At 44.2% G+C, this 18,429-nt stretch overlaps 2 protein-coding genes across 6 annotated transcripts in view; both read left to right on the top strand.

The window, feature by feature from the left end:
- LOC6901340 (solute carrier family 41 member 1) overlaps positions 1 to 15,638 on the top strand; it is a 28,975-nt gene extending 13,337 nt beyond the window's left edge. For 2 of the 5 annotated variants that reach the window (XM_015186100.2, XM_015186101.2), the window contains exons 3-9: positions 11,223 to 11,584; positions 12,505 to 12,829; positions 12,905 to 13,051; positions 13,136 to 13,283; positions 13,748 to 13,953; positions 14,022 to 14,170; positions 14,253 to 15,638. In XM_015186100.2, coding sequence (XP_015041586.2) covers positions 11,223 to 11,584; positions 12,505 to 12,829; positions 12,905 to 13,051; positions 13,136 to 13,283; positions 13,748 to 13,953; positions 14,022 to 14,170; positions 14,253 to 14,459 — 1,544 coding nt within the window. In that variant the 3' untranslated portion in view covers positions 14,460 to 15,638. Of the gene's footprint in view, positions 1 to 8,854; positions 9,548 to 11,222; positions 11,585 to 12,504; positions 12,830 to 12,904; positions 13,052 to 13,135; positions 13,284 to 13,747; positions 13,954 to 14,021; positions 14,171 to 14,252 lie in introns of those variants that run through there. The other 3 variants (XM_015186102.2, XM_002134005.3, XM_033381561.1) reach the window with 3 other exon arrangements.
- A 277-nt stretch (positions 15,639 to 15,915) lies between these two features.
- Ndc80 (kinetochore protein Ndc80) lies at positions 15,916 to 18,272 on the top strand. Its single transcript, XM_001354688.4, has 3 exons — positions 15,916 to 16,135; positions 16,208 to 16,270; positions 16,336 to 18,272. Exons 1-3 carry the CDS (start codon positions 16,050 to 16,052, stop codon positions 18,206 to 18,208), a joined length of 2,022 nt encoding a protein of 673 aa, XP_001354724.3. The 5' UTR covers positions 15,916 to 16,049; the 3' UTR covers positions 18,209 to 18,272.
- Positions 18,273 to 18,429: the final 157 nt, after the last annotated feature.

Raw genomic sequence — 18,429 nt, 5'->3', positions numbered from 1 at the left:
GATAACAAGTCGGAGAGCGCGTCAAAATGCTCACCTGCTCTGCTCGCGGCTGAGAGCAGGTCGCTTATCAAATGGCCTATTGATTCGGGCCAGATTCGGGCGTCAGAGCATCGTCGCCGACATCATCATCGGTCGTCGGAGGCATCCGAGGCATCGATATCGAAGCTTACGACGACGAGTCCGTCGCTGCTGCTGCCTTACCTGTCGGAGCCCCGAGGCTGTCTCTGCCGTCTCTGCCTCTGCCGCTGGCACTGGCGTTGCCGACGCTAAATGGAAACGCTTTGACGCGTTATAATAACAAGTGTTTGCCGTCTTTGGACATTCAGTGTGCGATATCCCGGCGGTGCAGACTACTACGTTCGCCGCACACGGACAAAGCTTATATAGAGAAAAATCCGAAAAAAAATACCCAAGCCCCAAGCAAGAACTTTTCGCGGAGAACAACACTCCTCCTCCGACACTCCTGAAACAAAAAGTGCAGCAAGAAACAGACACCTTTCAAAGCCCTGAAACCCTTTTGCATTTCGAATGAAAAAAAATAGTGTTTTTTTTAATGGTTGTTGTTGGTGATAAATCAAGCAAATTATTGTAATATAACTAAGTTATAGTCGAAATATCGCGTCAAAAGTCTCGATTTGCGCGCGCGCGTCCTGTACAAAAGTTACCTGAAAAGTTAAAAGAAAACCCAAACCCAATCCCAAACCCAAACCAGGAAAAAGGAAACCCTATCCAGTGAATCCAAACAGTTGATGAAGTAAGCACAGAAGTAAGAAGAGAAAGGCTAAAACGCGGAAATCAATGGAATCTAGACACATATTAAATATAGAATACCTAACTAATTCTACCAGTCTGTCTGCCAATCGTTGGATTGGATCGATTTGCAATTATGACCATTGAAAGTGGGCAGAATATCTGTTTCGTAGCCTCATATTTCTAGTTTTGTGTCTTTTCTCTCTCCATCTCTCTCTCTCTCTCTCTCAATGGCGGTTAACAAGTTTTGGTTTTTGGCAATACATATGTACCTACCTACTCTTCTTTCCCCACCGCCCCCCCTCACACTCTCCTCAGGCTTCGATGGCCTTTGATTGGATTTCTTCTTTTTTATGTGGGTTTTCATATCCTCTTAAAAGATATCCCCCAAGACAGGATTCGCTTTGTTCTTTAAAGTTTTCAAGGTCTTTCTTTATGTTTTTAAGGCCGGGTCTAACATGGGATCTTTTTAGAACTGTATTCCTACTCTCTTTAAGGTTTTTGTATGCCCTTGTCCTAGAACTCTATTCTAAAAGTAAATCTTCAGGAATCTTCCTCGAAGAGCTCGTAGTATTTTAGTCGAATCGGTGGGTGAACCGAAGACCTCTCTCAACACATTTTCACACAGATATTCCATTATCAAAACGAATTCGAGTCATAAATCAAGTCTAAAACAATTTTCTTGTTCATTAATGGGGAGCCTTAAAATATAAATCACTTAAAAACACACACACACACATACACAACGTGTATATGTATGTGTGTAGAAACCCTCAATTATGTATGTACAAGCAAATAAATATATAATGCAACCTTAACGGACGGACAGTGAAAAAAAATGCGAAACAAATCGAACGGCAGCGAACCGATGTGAATTGGGAGCCCAGAAAACGCTCTTAATTTATTCATAGTTAATAATAATACAACAAAAAACAAAGAAAAATACAATATTTATAGTTGTTGCCCGGGGCCCCCGAAAAGAAAACACCAGCAACAGAAACAACAAAGGGCCGGCCCCAAGACAAAAACAAAAACAAAAAACAAAAGAAACAAATATTATTAATAATAATAATAATTAATTTATGTTTGCTGGTATTTCGTTTTCACGGCCAAATTGCATTTTTTTAAGTTTGGTTTTGTCTATGCCTGTGTTTTCTGTGTCTTTTATGTGTCCCCACTCCAGCCCCCCCCTCGCCCCCGCCCACCGATAGGGTCCCTTGAAAGTGTTGCGCATGCGGCTGAAATGCATGTTTGCCTGCCCCAAAGAGGTGCTGAATCGTTTGCAATTTTCCTCCCCCATTATATAAAGATACATACTAGATGTGATCGAGCTGGAAGGGGGCCTGGGCGGGGCGGCGGGGAGACCAACTGCTGCGTGTCGTTAATGGGTTTCGCTCGTAGACTTGCCGTTCACCGACTTTCAGCGAGGGATAAGACGGCCAGCGGCTAGTCTCTAATGTCTCTAGTCACCGGGTAACTGTTGCCAAGGCCATCACATCATCTATGGGTCACACAAGGCTGAAACCTTTATCACGGTAGTCGGTGGCGGAAGAATTTATGCCCACAGTTTGGCTTGGACTCCCAAAAGAGGTTTTCCCAGACTTTTGGCTGATCTTTAAACTGGATCGAGAGTGGCAAAAAGAAAGTCTCTTCACAAATATATTTCCTTTAAATAATAAATGTTTTTCAAGCATTTATTATTAAAATGAATTCAATGGAAATATATTGAGACATTTAGGATTCAGAAGATATATGTTTATTTCGAGATTATTTCTGATTCCGATGAGCCTCGCTCGTACAGGGATCCCCCCTGCGAAACTCAAAGAACATCTGTCTGATGACAAACCCTAGCTACAATGAACTTGGGAGAGTTTATCAGTGGCTGAAGAAATGCCAGAGTGAAACACAATCGATCCGATTGCAAATGCAACTCGGACGCGTGGAGTAGGGTATTTCGACAAACGTTTGCCTAGATTTGTATGCCATTAATGAGATCATAAGTGAGTCAGTTGTTCATCCACCCACCAGTTTGGCTAGTGTTTCGTATCCGAGAATATTCACCCACCTGTTGCCTTTTTGGAGTTTAGGCTTGATTGAGATGTTGTTTTTTGGTGCACCGATTGATGCCAAGTTGAATGACATTTACATTTGAGACAGTTTTCGGTTAGCATGTCTCAGTTCCAGTTTTCAATTCGAGAGAAATATATATATAAACAGAAACAGTAACAAATTTTGAAACCAGAATAAAAGTGATTAATTTTTGGGCCTGCAAATTGTCTGGCCAAACAAACACTTTTGTGTTTGTTTCACCTTTGGGCTGTGGGGGACAAATCATCCAAGTCCCACTCCATAAGCAAACAATTTTTGAATAAATAATTGCCCCTCTTCTCGGTTGATTGAGAACCGAATTCGATTTCACCTGCGTCATGCATTAAAATCCAAAAAAAAAGACAAAGAAAGATCTTTGCGTATAAAATATATAATATGTATGGGGTAGGTATTATGTTTCAATTGAAAAAGAAATGGGAAATGTGACATCAATTTGTTGGTTTAGTAGACCCCTTGCAAAGCTGTTCACGTGAACGATTGTGATAGCTGAAATGAATGTGTAATATCTGTCTATCTGTAGCTGTATCTGTATCTTCTTTTGTATCAGATATTACGCGGCCATGTGGGTCACACGTGAGATGCGTTGGAGCCCCCATTTCTTCTTCTTTGAAAATAGCCAAAGGACTGTTGTCCTTCATGCCACATTTCGATTCTCTGGCTGTCATTCGTGGCCTTCCCACACATGTACACCAAGGTCAAGGTCCAGAAACAATGCGAAAATGCAAAATAAAAGTCCTATTAAAAATGCATCGAGAATAAGATAGGGGAGGGCGTTTAAAGAGCACAAAATGCTTCTAATGAACCCTGGGAACTGTTGAATCAAACACCATATGTACACCATATCTGAATATCTGAATAAACACTCGCACACACATACATACATATGTATGTATGTATGGATCTGTGGTGGTCTGTGGGCCTCCACGAGTCGCCAGACTCTCGGCAACAGCGACTGTTTTAATCACAATAAATAGGAATTAGAATTAGAATTAGCTTGCCGGGGCATCATCGCACAGTTAGCGCACGTTTTCCAAATTAACTCGGGACAGCTGCCACCGCCACCGCCTGGCTTTCTTGGGTTAAATACTTAAAAATGCTGTATGCGGGGTACATAAAAAGCAACGCATTCTTGCGTTTCGTCTCAATTAAACGTGTACTACATATTTCATTGCTGGTCTTGTTGATTTTTATCATCCATCGATTTTGTGGGGGGGGGTCCGGTGCCCAATCTAATCGAAGAGTGCGTCCAGGGACTCAAGCAAAGTAATTAAATGCCAACCGAGAACTGATTTATTATCAGATGGAATATAGATTGATCAACTTTAGATTTTGCCCACCACAGCACAGCACAGCCATCATCGTCGTCGTCATCGTTCTCGATCCGAATCGGAATCCAAAGATTGTCAGCAGATTATTTGGTTTATGGTTTCGTTTTGATAGCAGATTGTTTTCCCTCTGGCCGACCGCCCCCTCTCTTTTCTTCCAGTCAAGATCAAGATTTCAGGAAAGGTCAGCAAAGCGAAATAGATACTTGGGAATTAATGCTACGAGTAGGAATTAAAATATCTGGCACATCTCTTAGACCGTGCACGAGATTCAGTTCGAAGATTTTCTCTCACACACATTTCTACTGGTTCTTTTCCCAAGAAGTTCTTAGCTTAACTTCCTTTAGAACTAGTTCAGATTTTAAATATTTGTACATAAATGGAGTCAGAACTTTTCTGTAAATCCAATATTCAATAAACGGATTGGAACTTGGATTAGTTCAATTCAGAACTAGTTCCGCTCATAGTTCATTAACGTGTAAATACCGTTGCGGGTACGTTAACGCTGCACAAAATTTCCCATAAGTGCGTGACTCTAGAATAAGTTCACATTCAAGGACATTCTAGCTCCAGAACTAGTTCACTGGAACTAGTTCAGTTCATAGATCATTTTAGCCAAAAAAAAATAGCAACTGCCGCATACATCAAAGTGCATGGCATGCCTCGCCTCGTGTCGGCCCGCCCCCCGAACTGGTTCCGTAAACCTGCTCTTGGCATTTTGTAAATTTCCATACCGTCGCGCGACGTTCCGAACGGAACGGAATGGAACGAACGAACCGAACTGGAATTTCGCAGACAAATCGTCTGCCCAGACGACAGACAACTGAAAAGCAGAGAGACAGAAAAAATAATAAAAATAATACCGATGGGGCTGTGGCTCGAAAAACGCAATCCAAACCAAAAAACAACAAAAAAATGAAACTTTTGGCATTTAAGTGAATGAAGCTGCAGGCAAGAGGCTTATAAAATAATGCCCGAAACAAATCAATTAGCTGCGGCCCCTCTTTTCCGATAAGCCTCCCGATGACCATAAACAAATTGTGTGTTTGGAAAAGACAGAGACGGAAATAGCTGAAAGACTGTAAGACTGAAAGGCGGGCAGAAAGGTAAAGATTGACTTTTGTCGATTGCCGATTGTGTCGTTTGTCGTTTGTCGTCGTCTACGGCGGCATCTGATCCACTAATCAAGGTGCATTTATATGCCCAGCGGATCCGATGGCGACAATTACAACCTGATTGAGAGAGCCGACAGATAGAGCGAGAGAGAGAGAGAGAGAGAGACACATAGGTTCCGCATACGAATGGTGGGGGGGGGGGGGGGGGGAGAGGGAATTTCAATTTAGTTCCAAAAAAACAAATGCACTTGCCCAATCAATTCCCCTGCCACAGGTTTTTGTTTCTGTTTGACTTTGAACTTGAAAATCGGTAATGCTGCCTCCGGGCTGTAAATCGAGCCCCGGCTTGGCAACCGCTGCGTATACGTAACATACGGCTGCATACAAGATTTCTTTTCTCTCTGATTAGCTTATTTCTGATCACCTGCTGGTGCTGCTGGTGCAGTTGATTGGATAGACCTTATCGGGCAGCAGGGTCTGCGATTTGTGCAACAAGCGGTCACGTTTTTCCTGCCACTCGGTTTCGGTTTCGTTTCTTTGTTACAAGACACTTCCTGGTAGATAGATAGCAGCACTCGTAAGTGGCAAGGAATGCGAGCAGAGCGTGTGCCAAAGGGATTATCTATTCGAATGGGATCCGATCACATGACCTACCCCTAGCTCTTGGGACTGAAAACTTCTCGCAACTTATTACTCCCGAATGAATCACAAAGGGCGGACAACGGACGGTTTGTCAGCTCAACTATTGGATTTGCCAATGAAATGGAATGTGTATCTTCACTACCATTATATGGGTTTTCCATTATCTGGAATTTGCTGTTTACGGGCACTCGAACAAGTGTTGTTTCTACGTCGTTCAGGAAATCTTGAGCGATACTGATACGCGGATAGAAAATAGCATTTACCCCTCTCTCTCCTCTCCGCTCCTCTCCTTCCATAGTTTGGGATCGATACGTCGTTTTGTATGGATCGGAGCTCTCTCTGGGCCAAGTCTCAAGTAAATCCTTGCTTGAGGGCGGCACCGCGCCTGCTTCCGACCAATCAACCAGTAATCGGGGTCATTAATCGAGTAACAAGTGCCGATAAGATTCGAGACATTGTTTTATTGGAAAACTATTTTTATATTATTACTGCCGCTCGCTCTGGTGTTCTTTGTACTCGCTGTTTTCGGGAATGGATTAGTCAGAGATCCGTCTCTGTAGCTGGAGTTTTGTATGCTATAAATCGTCGCTCGATTATTTATCGTTGAATACATTTCTGGGCTCTGCTCTGGCTCTGAAAAAGTCATTTTGGAGGCTTTCCAATATTCTTTTACTTGCTAGGGAAACTGCAAACCGATTGTTATCGATTAATAATCGTGGGCAAAGTGTCAATTCCCTGATATATATGTCATTTACAGCCCTGCTGCCCATAGGTTTTTATGGCCATACTTTCAAGTGCATATAAAATTAGTATCTGGTCTCTCAGCTGTCGTTCTTGTATACTTATTCGCCATTGACGCGTGACCTGGCTGTTATGATTTGCAGTGACATGATTTTGATTTGTGCTCGAAGGCTGCCCGTCCACGCGAAGCCGATAAGCCTTCCAAATATGAAAAAAGAACCGTTCGAGCCCTCGAGTTTCGAGTGGTCCCACACCGCAATTGACTGGCCGCCGATTGAGCGGCAATCATCATCGTTTTCATTGTCGGCCAAGTGGACAGGGGCAGTTTATTGTGTCCGCGCGCTGTGTGTTGTCAGGCGATCCGGCGAGCTGGCGATCAAGCGTGCCAGCAAATTAAAATCTTATCGTTTTGGAAAAGTTGCGAAAAGTCCATAAACAAAAGTCTTCCACTTATCGCCCTGACTGTGACACCTGTAGACCATTTTCCAGAAATTGCATTTCGAATGGATTTGCAGTCCCTTAAATGAATTTGTCAATGGTTTGCCCTCCGGCCCTGCCCCTGCCGCTGCCTTGAAGCCAAAAGAAAGACACAACTCTTGTAGAAGCGACACACACAAAACAGGTCCAAAACAAGTGCTAAAAACCAGGCTGCAACTTGGCCGTGGGTCAGGGCACCCCCCTTTTCAGGGCTCTCTATGCGGAAGTGAAGTTGAAGACACAACACAGAGGTTCGGGCAGGTTAGGGACTGCAAAGCCTCTTACATATATGGCAATGGCAGTTTATTGCGGGGAATGCCACTTTTGATGAAAGGGAAAACTTTTAGCAGCCGATCTAACCTTATGCTGAATCATGCACACGACATGTAATTTGTTTATTTTACAATTCTCATGGATTGAAGCATTCGCTAGTGCGTCTGGAGTCGAAAAAAATGTCTTAAGCCAAAGGCTGAACCAATGAATTAGCCTAGGGGATTCGGGAGCTACCGAGCAAGCCTTTCGCTGAATCATGCACCCGACATGTAATTTGTTTCTACTTTGAAGCATTCGCTAGTGCGTCTGGAGTCGAAAAAAATGTCTTAAGCGAAAGGCTGAACCAATGAATTAGCCTAGGGGATTCGGGAGCTACCGAGCAAGCCTTTCGCTGAATCATGCACCCGACATGTAATTTGTTTCTACTTTGAAGCATTCGCTAGTGCGTCTGGAGTCGAAAAAAATGTCTTAAGCCAAAGGCTGAACCAATGAATAAGCCTAGGGAATTCGGGAGCTGTCGAGCAAACCTTATGCTGAATGATGCACACGACATGTAATATGTTTATTTTCCAATTCTCATGGATTCTACAAGGAATAAGCCTAGGAGACGCCAGAACCCGTTAAGCTTCGTCTATACCGCAGGGACAGGGTGTACTTTCTCTAGTTGTTTTTTTTTTATTGATGATTTCCATTGATTTCCAGCCAGATTCTAGCCGTTCTAGAATCTACATGCCATAGATTATGAATATCATTTAACAAAATACCGAAATGTAACACGAATTCAAACCCTTGCAGCCATATCAACGGTCCGGTGACTAAGCTCAGCGACAGCCACAGCCTCAGTTCTTCTACCTCAACCTCTCTCCCCCTAGAACATCATCCCACCCCACAACCACGCACACATCGCCCTATCCCCCACCCCACACACACACAAACACACATCATAGACGAGGACACGACGAGACCGAGACTGAGACCGAGACGGAGACGAGAGCATACCCAAAACCCATAGCCACGAAAATGTAAACCGAAACGCCCGCGGAAATTCCCATTGGATTCTTTCAATTTTTATTCCAATTCGTAAATGTTCTTCAATCAACCTCAATCATTCCACTTCAATCAGAGCGTACGTAAAGCAATATACAACAGCATTCCGAAAAATTCTAGTTTAATGAATGAAATTTAATAAATAAATTTAAATTATTTATTCAGAACCAAATCGTGTGATATTTCAACTACCATTTTTTTTTTGTGTTTAGTCATAGAAAACAATAAAAAAAGAAAAGCTCAAACAAAAAAAAACAGAAAAAAACCAAAAACAAAAATTATGCAAAACCGATAGATAGATAGATATTATATCTAAAAAATAAACAAAATATATATTATATTATATTTATTAAAGCACCCAAACACACACACACACCCACACACAGTTAGTTGATTTTTTTGTGCGTTTTTTCGAGCCAATTTTAGTCAAAAAAAAAAAAAAAACTAAACCGAAACCGAAACAGAATATATTGCACGCTACAGAAGGAAAATACAAGACAGAACACACGCCACACGAGGCACACGCCCCAAGACACACGAGACACGATACAAATGCTAAAATGTCGCTACCCAACGAACAGACAACCGAGCACCCATCATCCACAGCCACAGCCAGCACACCATCCACAGGCACATCAACACCATATACAACACCATCCACAACCACAAACACAACACCCAATGAGCTGAAACACCGACTGACGCCGCTCAATGTGCGACGCCTGTCCGGCTATGCCAATCCGCAAACGGTGGACGATGCAACGTTCGATCATGCAACGGGAGGAGCGGCAGCAGCGATGATGATCAATGATGATCCGCCACCCATCACAATCAACATGAATATGAACAACAACAACAACAATAATAATAATAGTAGCTACAGCAACAACAATAATAATACAAATAACAAAAACACAACAACAACAACAACAACAACAACGCCACCATCCGCATATGCCACACCACCAATATACCAACAACAATTGTCCACACTGACAGCAACCACGCCCCTAGATGTTGTGGCATCGGATGATAAATATAAATTGTTTACCATTTTCAATGGAAACGGTGAGTGGATCCCCCTCTCCCCCTCCCCCCTGCCCTGCCACCCTGCCCTGCCATCCTGCCACCAAAAAAAAAAAAGAAATCCTTAAAGCGGGAGTCTCTCAAACCCCAAGTGCGGCGTCGTCTCGGATAGGTAGGACCTTTTTCTTTTGGAGTTTTTGAGGGCTGGCTACACACACACACACACACACACCACAAAAAGCCAGGATCAAGGGATCCTTTTTTCTTCCTTTCTCTACGTTTTTTTTGCTTCTTATTTTTGCGCTCTCTCTCTCTCTTTCTCTCTATTTTAAGTTTATTCTCTCTCTATCGATCTTTGACTTTTTTTTAAACATTTTTATGCACAAATTTCAATAAATTTGTGGTAAACATATCAATTTTTTTAGCCATAAAAGTATTCAATTTGTACGACTACTAATATTTTTTAATACAATTTTTAGATCATTGCATGTGTTGCTTCTTTTTCTTATTATATTTCTTCACATTTTGATAATATTTTTGGGTATTTTACGAGTACGCGTATGTGCTGGGAAAGGATCAAAAATGTGCTTCTTGGACTATATTTGACATTAATTAAATTAAATTAAATGATACATGTCTCCGTGCTGCTTAAAGTTTCCAGAATTTGACAGAAAGACAGATAAATTGGAATATATGTATGTACTTTGTAGTAGATCTCTCAGATATGTATATACATATATAGACGTTGTTCCTTAATCAAAGGAAAACTTGTAGATCCCTTCCATCCGTTTGTCTGTCTATGGATTAAAATGGGCAATGGAGAGTATGTTTGGAGTAAACCCCTATCAGGCGCCTATCAGCGAAACTCAAGTCTAGAATAATGCACACGCAATGCATGCTGTTTTTTTTTTTTTTGCCGATCTCTGGGAACCCCAAACAACTCGGTTAGTCAGCAAGATCCTCAATTGATTTATCAAGTTATTGCCGTGCAATAGTTTTTTTTTGCCAATTTCGTAGTTTCATAATGGGTAATTAATGGGTAATCGAGTGGTCGGGGGGGGTAAACCCGCCACACGATCGCGTATCGCGTAGCGGCTTTCTTAATTGTTTATTTGTTGGTTGAAATGTTTAATTGTCGCTGTCTCGGACGAATGGCTGGCGAATTTGTTTATGGCCGAGCGATTTGTGGTTTATGGAACTCCGGATACAATATACGGGGGCACTCGGTTTCAGACACTAAAAACACAAAAAGATTCTATTCAAAACGAGTTTCGAGCACAGAAGAGACTCGGAGACCACCAGCTGGTGGAGAAGAAGATAAATAAAATATATATTAAAAAAAAAACAGCAACAAACAAGAGAATATTCCATACACACACACACACACATACAATGTACACATATCATTTATAGTGATGTTAATTAATTGCCTTGCTAATTGCATAATGCTGCTAAATTTAGTTGCATGCCACACACACACACACGCACACACGGCACACACGGTCCGTGCATGAGACATGAGTGAGAGACCCAGCAACCACCCACCCACCCACCACACGCACTCGATCTTTGATCCCTTGCAACAACCCACGACCACCCCTCTGAAAATATACCCAAAAAATATTTATGTACTAACCCTGCATCTTGCCGTGCTCTCCCCTCTTTCTTTTTTCCCCACTCTCCACCCGATCCATACCCTGACCATGCTCGTAACCAGATCCCGACAATGAGAAGTTGTCGGGCCTACCACATTCGACAACTGGTTCACTAAGCTCAATCATCACGACGTCCATAGCATCCTCCGAACCGGATCCTGGTGCGGCGAGTGCTGGCGGCGGAGGTGCAGGAAGCGGCGGCGGCGGTGGTGGCGGAGGAGGCGGCCCCAATGGCGGCCCCCTGGTGGCAGCAGACGCGGCCAGCATCGCTGGCATCAATGGCAGTTCCGAGGAGAAGCTGGCACTCAACCGGCCGGGCATCAAGCAGGAGAAATGGACAACGATCCTGCTGCAGGTCTCCATACCGTTCTTCCTGGCCGGCATCGGAACCATCGGGGCTGGCATTGTGCTGGGAAAAGTCGAGGTAAGCCGCCAGATCGAGGGATACACATATGTATATCTAGATAGATAGATAAAACAAAGCAAAACAAAACGAAAAAACAGCCGATAAATCCCGGGAATTCTCGTGGTGTAACTGGCGATAAGAACTTCCCCACGAAAATCAAATAAAACACACGAAACACGAAAGGCGAAACGCAAACAAAAATTGCGGCAATTGTAAATTGTAAAAAAAAAAAAAAAAAAAATGTTAATTGCTTTGTTGAGGGGCCATTAAAAAAGATTTACACAAAGCCCAAGCCACAAAGAAAATTATAAATAACTAATAACAATCTTTGGCTTGTAGGTTTTTGTTTTTTTTTTTTATCATGTGTGGGTGGGAATGTTTCCACGACAAATTGAGAAAAATAGTTATTGAAGAACTTTTCAATCACATCAATTGTTTTCTTCAGAAAATACAAAGAATAAAAGTAAGACAAGGCAATCTTTGAACCCATACAGGACCGGATTTGTAGCTCTGCAGGCCCTGGGGCCCGTAATAAATGTAGTAATAACTAATATTCTGGAGGCCTCTCTGCCCTCAAGTCCGGCCCTGATTGTCTACTATTTTTATGTGGTAGAATATCATTTATCGCTGTCTGCGAATATATCAAGAAATTTGGATGGTGGAGTGTTTAATTAGCCTGCTAATTGATGGATGGGTTGGGATGGTAAAAGTTCTGGGCCAAACTGGCACCGAAGCCAGTTCCAGGCGGCCAATGCCCGAACCGAACTGAAAATGTTTGGAAATCGCCAGACTAGAGACAGACAGACAGACGGGCGAGATTTACACAGCCATAAAGATTGTCATATGTATCTTTGTGATATCTTAATTTATTGCAATATAAATAATATATGAATGTTTGCATTCTACCCTTCTCTCCTCTCCCACCTCCCCCTCTTCAGAAATGGTATGTCTTTAAGAACGTGAGCGAGCTGTTTATCCTGGTGCCGGCGCTGTTGGGTCTGAAGGGAAATCTGGACATGTGCCTCGCGTCGCGCCTCTCGACGCAAGTGAATCTGGGGAATATGACGAGCCGGCAGAATGTGGTGCGAATGATTGTGGGGAATATAGCATTGGTGCAGGTCCAGGCCATCGTGGCCTCCTTTCTGGTGGCCATGTTCGCCGTGAGTGTGGGTGCGGCCATGACCGGAGAGTTCTACTTTGAGAATGTGATGCTGCTGACGGCCTCGGCCATGTTCACGGCCACCTCGTCGTGCTTTGTGTTGGGTAAGTGCATAGTGCATTGAAAAACGCCTAGAGAAACAGTCCCCCAAAGTAACTATCTTTATTTATTTTCATCAGATTTCGTTTTGGTGGCTGTGATCCTGTTCTCGCAGAAGTACCAACTGAATCCGGACAACCTGGCCACACCGCTGGCCGCCTCCATCGGGGATGTGGTGTCCATAAGTCTGCTCTCGTTCATTGCCTCTCTGCTGTATGAGAACATAAGTGAGTGTCCCCCTGCTTTCCCCCCAAATCCCACTATATTCTATTCCATATTGATACTATTCCTTTCTGTTCTGTTCTGTTTAGAGACCCATCTGTGGATCACTTTCATTGTGGTCACCTGCTATCTGGTGCTGTTGCCCATGTGGGTGCTGATTGTGATGCGGAACGAGTACACGCGCCCGGTGCTGAAGAGCGGCTGGGTGCCAGTGCTGTCGGCTCTCTGCATAAGTGGGTAGGTTGATCAAGTGCCAAAGAGTCTCAAGAACCGAGAATTGAGGCCATGATAAGCACAAATCCCATGCCATACGAAATCGTCAGGTTTTGCTGACCATATTTAGATATCGGTCGGTCGATCGAGGCTTCATTTGTGCCAAATCATGTCCAGGCATACGCTTTACTAGCACGCCGTAGATTGTGTGTATTTATAAATCTGATAAATCTGTCGACGATGGTGACCATGTGAAATGTTTGCCCCTTGTTATGGGTGTCCCTGACTCGCATTTGGCAGCAGGTCAATTGCGGGAGGCACACACACACAGCAGAAAATACTATAATTAGAATTAGAAGCGGAATTAGAATTCCAAATGTTCGAGTAATTATCCGCCATGACTTGGCAGGAACACAGACTTCAATTGCAAATTTGTAATCCCAAATCGAAATGGAATCACATCTAATTTTATCATTTGTATTTTGCAGACTGGGTGGGCTCGTGTTGGATGCTGCTGTGGAGGTATTCGATGGCTTTGTGGTCTTTCAGCCGATCATCAATGGAATTGGCGGGAATCTGGTGTCGGTGCAGGCCAGCAAGATATCCACAATGCTGCATCAGAGCTCAATTATTGGCATTATACCACCGCACACAAAGATCTGGGAGTGGCCCTGGAAGGCGTTGTTCAAAGGAGGTGAGTGCCTGGCGGTGGTCGAGATTCCAGCCGAATGCGAATAATAATAATTTGTTATCTCCTTGCAGTTCCCTACGCAAAGACGGCAAGGATACTCATTGCCATGTCCATACCGGGCAACATACTGTTTATCTTTACGGCTGACTACCTAAATATGCACGCCTCGACGGTGTCCTGGGTGTTTGTGGTCTCCTATCTGTTGGCCAGTTTTATTCAGGTGAGGAATCCCCCGAAAACAGAACGGGCAGAATGTATGTACGTATGTGCCGTGGCTAAACTGTGACTCCGTGCTCCCACAGGTAACGCTGCTGCTGTACATTGCCCACATCATTGTGCACGCGATGTGGAAGTGGAAGATCGATCCGGACAATTCGGCCATACCCTATCTGACGGCGCTGGGCGATCTGCTGGGCAGCAGTCTGTTGGCCGTCGCGTGGATCTTTACCATGTCCGTGGGAATGCAGTATGGATCTGGGGTGGAGAATGCACTGAATGCACCCAACTAGAAGGGGATCACTCCCTCTAAACTCTAAACTAATGCAATAGAAGCCACAGAAAAACGAAAAGAAAGCAGCCGCAACTCGATATAAAGAACTGTTATGTACCTAAAGTGAAAAAGAAACATAGAAATCCTAGAAATTGTATGTATAGACCTGTCACCCCCCCTCCCCCCACACACACTCACCCACACACGAAACAGAATAATTTCCATGTTCTGTCTGTCCTTCTTTGCACATGGCTTTTGCTTGTGTTCCTTCCTTTTTGCTCCACAAATGAAGTTATGTTCGAGTATATGGTACATGCCTATATATACATACGTATGGTGTATATATATTGTATACATGGCAGGCGTGCTGCATAATATTTTTTAAGGCTTTTAGGACAATATTATACACAATTTAAAGAAATATATATACAAAATGGGGGATTAAAACGGGAGATGGAACTAGAAAACATTTACATATGTATGTCGTTTCCTTCACCTCCTTCGGTTCTTGTTCTTGTTCCTTTTGCTTGAAACTTTAACCTTTTGTTAACCTTAAGGCAGCCAAAAAATAATAATTGAATCGTGTAAATGCAAAAATAGTCCTAACTAGAATATACATTACTTAATTTCTTGTTAGTCCCATGCACACCTACAATTTACAAACGTAAAAAAACAATGCGTAGTATTAGCGTAGATTTGATTTTTGCAAATCTCGCTTAATTTTTTTTTTTCCTATTGTTTTTAAAATAAGTTTCTTACCATTCCCCTGCCCCGCCCACCTCCTGAGAAAGAAGCAATAATTCAATCACACGGCAAACGATATTTATTATTATATAGATGAGTGTGTGCATGTATGTATGTATATTCCTCTTTTAATTGTATATTATTATTGTATAGATATATTTTAAGTTAAAGCGTGCGCATTTCGTTTTTGTTTGTTTGTTTCTTTAAACCGAAAAATATTGTACAGTGAATGTGTGCGTTCCAAAAAAAAATGCGAACAGGGATAAAGAAAACGATGAGAATGAGAGACGTTCTGAAAGGAAATGTGATCGATATTTAGTTATAATAATAACAATAATTATAAATTAATGTACATCGTAAACGAAAGAGCATCATTATTGTGTAATATTTGAAACAATAATACCAATTAATTAAATATGTTGGAATAAACGAAAGCAAAACGTTCATAAAGATAGAATTCCCACTTGGTTTTTAAATCTCTAGTTTGAAAATATCTTTGGCGGGCTTTAGTACCCTCATATCGCTATCGATGTATCGTACGCCATCTATCCCTCGATCAGCTATCGGTATATCACCCGCATGGGCAGCCGTGTGACCGTTTACGGTATTTTTTATAATTTTTGGTATTTTTTGGGGTCTAAAATGAGCCGACGCTATATTTACGGCATATTTTGAAAATGAGGCGGTATGTTTCGGTATATTTCTGAGGGTCGGACGGTATATTTTATCGATAAATCCGCGATCACACCCGCATGCGCAGCCAACTTAGGCCCGATGCCAAACATTTCAGAACTTTACGCGCAAATAAACAATAATAAATAAACTGAATTTTACGATAGGGTAACTAATTATTAGAGAGCTCAAAATGTACCGTGCAATGCCCAGGCGAACCAGCGAGTTCCGCGAGGATGTCCACGATGATGAGGGCAACGTGGACAAGCGGCAGACCAGGTAAGGAGGACAACAAATTGGATTTTTAGTTAGTTTTCTGATGCCCTACTCTCTTTCTCGGGTTCCATGCAGACTAGGACTCCGCAGCATGGCCACGCCCACTCCCAAGGCCAAGGGTAGCTGCAAAACCATAAGGTAAAGGAACAGCCATGCAACCAACGGCCAGACCAATTCAAATTATTTGTTTGTCCATCCGCCAGGCCATCGCATTCCCGGTTAGGGCAGCCACTGTGCCTGGAACGAGATCGCGGCAGCCAGATGGGTCTGCCGTCGAACAGAACACCCATGAGCAGCCATCGCATGGGCTCTGAGATGCCGCACCACTCGAACAAGAAATGGGTGTCAGAGAAGTGCCAACAGATCCAGGACTATTTGCACGCCATCTTGCCCACGCATAGCATACAGGGAATCACCAGCGATTTCTTCAATCGTGGCTCGGGCCTACGTCAGATGGGAACGAAGCAGTTTGTGGGAATAATCAACTTTTTCTTCCATCAAATCATACGGAATCGGGTCACGGTGGGCAGCAATCATGTGGAGGACATTATGAATACGATGCAGAAGCTCAACTATCCGTACCAAATGAACAAGTCCTCGCTAATGACGCCAACCGCACAGCACTCGTTCGGCCATGTAATTGTGATGCTGGACTTCCTGATGGACTTTGGCCCACAACCGGCGGCCGAGGATGAGAGCAAAGATTTCCCTTTCATGGAAACGGCCGATCAGCACAGCGCGTACCTGCACAGCATGGCCTCCGAGTCGATTGCCATGTCAACCACCCAGAGCGGACCGCTCGTGCTGGACGAGGAGCAGAACGAGCTACTGTGGGTCCAGGCCACGGCATGTTTCTCTCTCTGGGATCAGGAGAACAAAGAAGAAGAGGAACTGCTGCAGGCCAGGACCAGAGACAAGGTTATCAGCAAGAGGTGCGACCTGGCCGACCGCCGGGCCCTCGATGCGGACATAGAGGCCCTAAGAACGAAACTCAGCGGCCTCGACCAGAAGCTGGAAGAGGCTCTACCCGCCGATGGCAAGAACTTTCAGCAGCTGGAAAGCCTCATCTGCAAGCAGGATCAGCTTAGGCAGCATCTGCAGGCCATGCAGGAGGATGCCGCCAAAAAGCGTGATCTGATCAAGGAGCTGCGAGCCAAGGCCAAACAAAAGACAGCGCAAATCAAGTCGCTGGAGAAGGAGCGGCGCCACATCCAGCAGACGGTGTCCAGCCAGCGGTACACGGCCCAACAGCTGAAGGATCTGCAGATCCAGTACACCGATCGCACCAACGAGTCGAAGGTCTACAAGCGCGAGGTCAAGGAGATCACCGAGCGTCAGCTCAACCAGCAGGTACTGCTGTCGCGCTCCAAGCAGAAGCTACTGGACAAGATCGAGCAGTTCAATTGTCTTGCGCGCAAAATCTGCATGGATTCGGTGATATGCAAGGCCAGCGGTAAGGCTAGGATGGAGCTGGCCCTGTCGCTGCAGCCCAGCCGCGACGAGGTCCAGGGTGGCCATCAGCGTCTGGCCAAACTGGCGAATCGATTGCGTCTGTGCCGCCAGCGGAGCGCTGACCGTTGCAAGCAGCTGGAGGAGCACAAAACTAATATCATGGTGACCAAACGCAACCTGGACACCCAACTGGCCACCCTAGGGTCGGAGTTGCGGACCCAGAAGCAGACCATGGCCCAAATGGAGTCGAATCACAAGAGCAAGCTCGAAACGATGGCCCAGGACCAGCAGCATATTATCGACAGTCAATACGAGCTAGCCACCCGGCTGGAGCATCTGCAGGCCCAGGAACGCGAGCACTGCAGCCTGATTCGCAGCATGAAGCAAAAGAACGGGGACCTCATCACAGCCGGCGAGTTGTGTCAGCAGCAGGCACTGCATACCAGAAATGCCTACCTCGACAGCTACGAACAAACGCTGGCCGAGGCCGAGGAGGAGCTCAAGGCTGTGCAGCTAACGATTGCCGAGAACGACAGCAAGCTGTGCGCTGCCAAGCAGATGATCCAGGTCACAAGGATACCACCGTTTAATGCGGCATTCCCCGCCATACAGGAGTCCCCCTGAGTTTGAGTTTTTAATATTTTTGTTTTGTGTGTTTAATAAATTATTCCAGGTATTTTAAAATAGATTTGTTCTTTTTGCTAGTATTTCTTTCGCTGCGCAGGTGCGATCTGAGATCTCGAGGACAACATCAACCTTTTGCGGGTGTGGGTCAGCTGTCATATGCCGCAGGACTGACACAGGCAATCATTAAAGTGATGGAGCTGCCATCCAGCAGTCCAATG

Source organism: Drosophila pseudoobscura, chromosome X (assembly GCF_009870125.1).
Source record: "Drosophila pseudoobscura strain MV-25-SWS-2005 chromosome X, UCI_Dpse_MV25, whole genome shotgun sequence".
Classification (NCBI taxonomy): Eukaryota; Metazoa; Arthropoda; class Insecta; order Diptera; family Drosophilidae; genus Drosophila; species Drosophila pseudoobscura.
This window is presented reverse-complemented; position numbering and strand designations above follow the sequence as displayed.

Coding starts and splice junctions, on each gene's coding strand:
- Ndc80 (XM_001354688.4), top strand. CDS start 16,050: ATGTACCGTGCAATGCCCAGGCGAACCAGCGAGTTCCGCGAGGATGTC. Junction 16,136..16,207: donor GTGGACAAGCGGCAGACCAG/GTAAGGAGGACA, acceptor GGTTCCATGCAG/ACTAGGACTCCGCAGCATGG. Junction 16,271..16,335: donor GGTAGCTGCAAAACCATAAG/GTAAAGGAACAG, acceptor TCCATCCGCCAG/GCCATCGCATTCCCGGTTAG.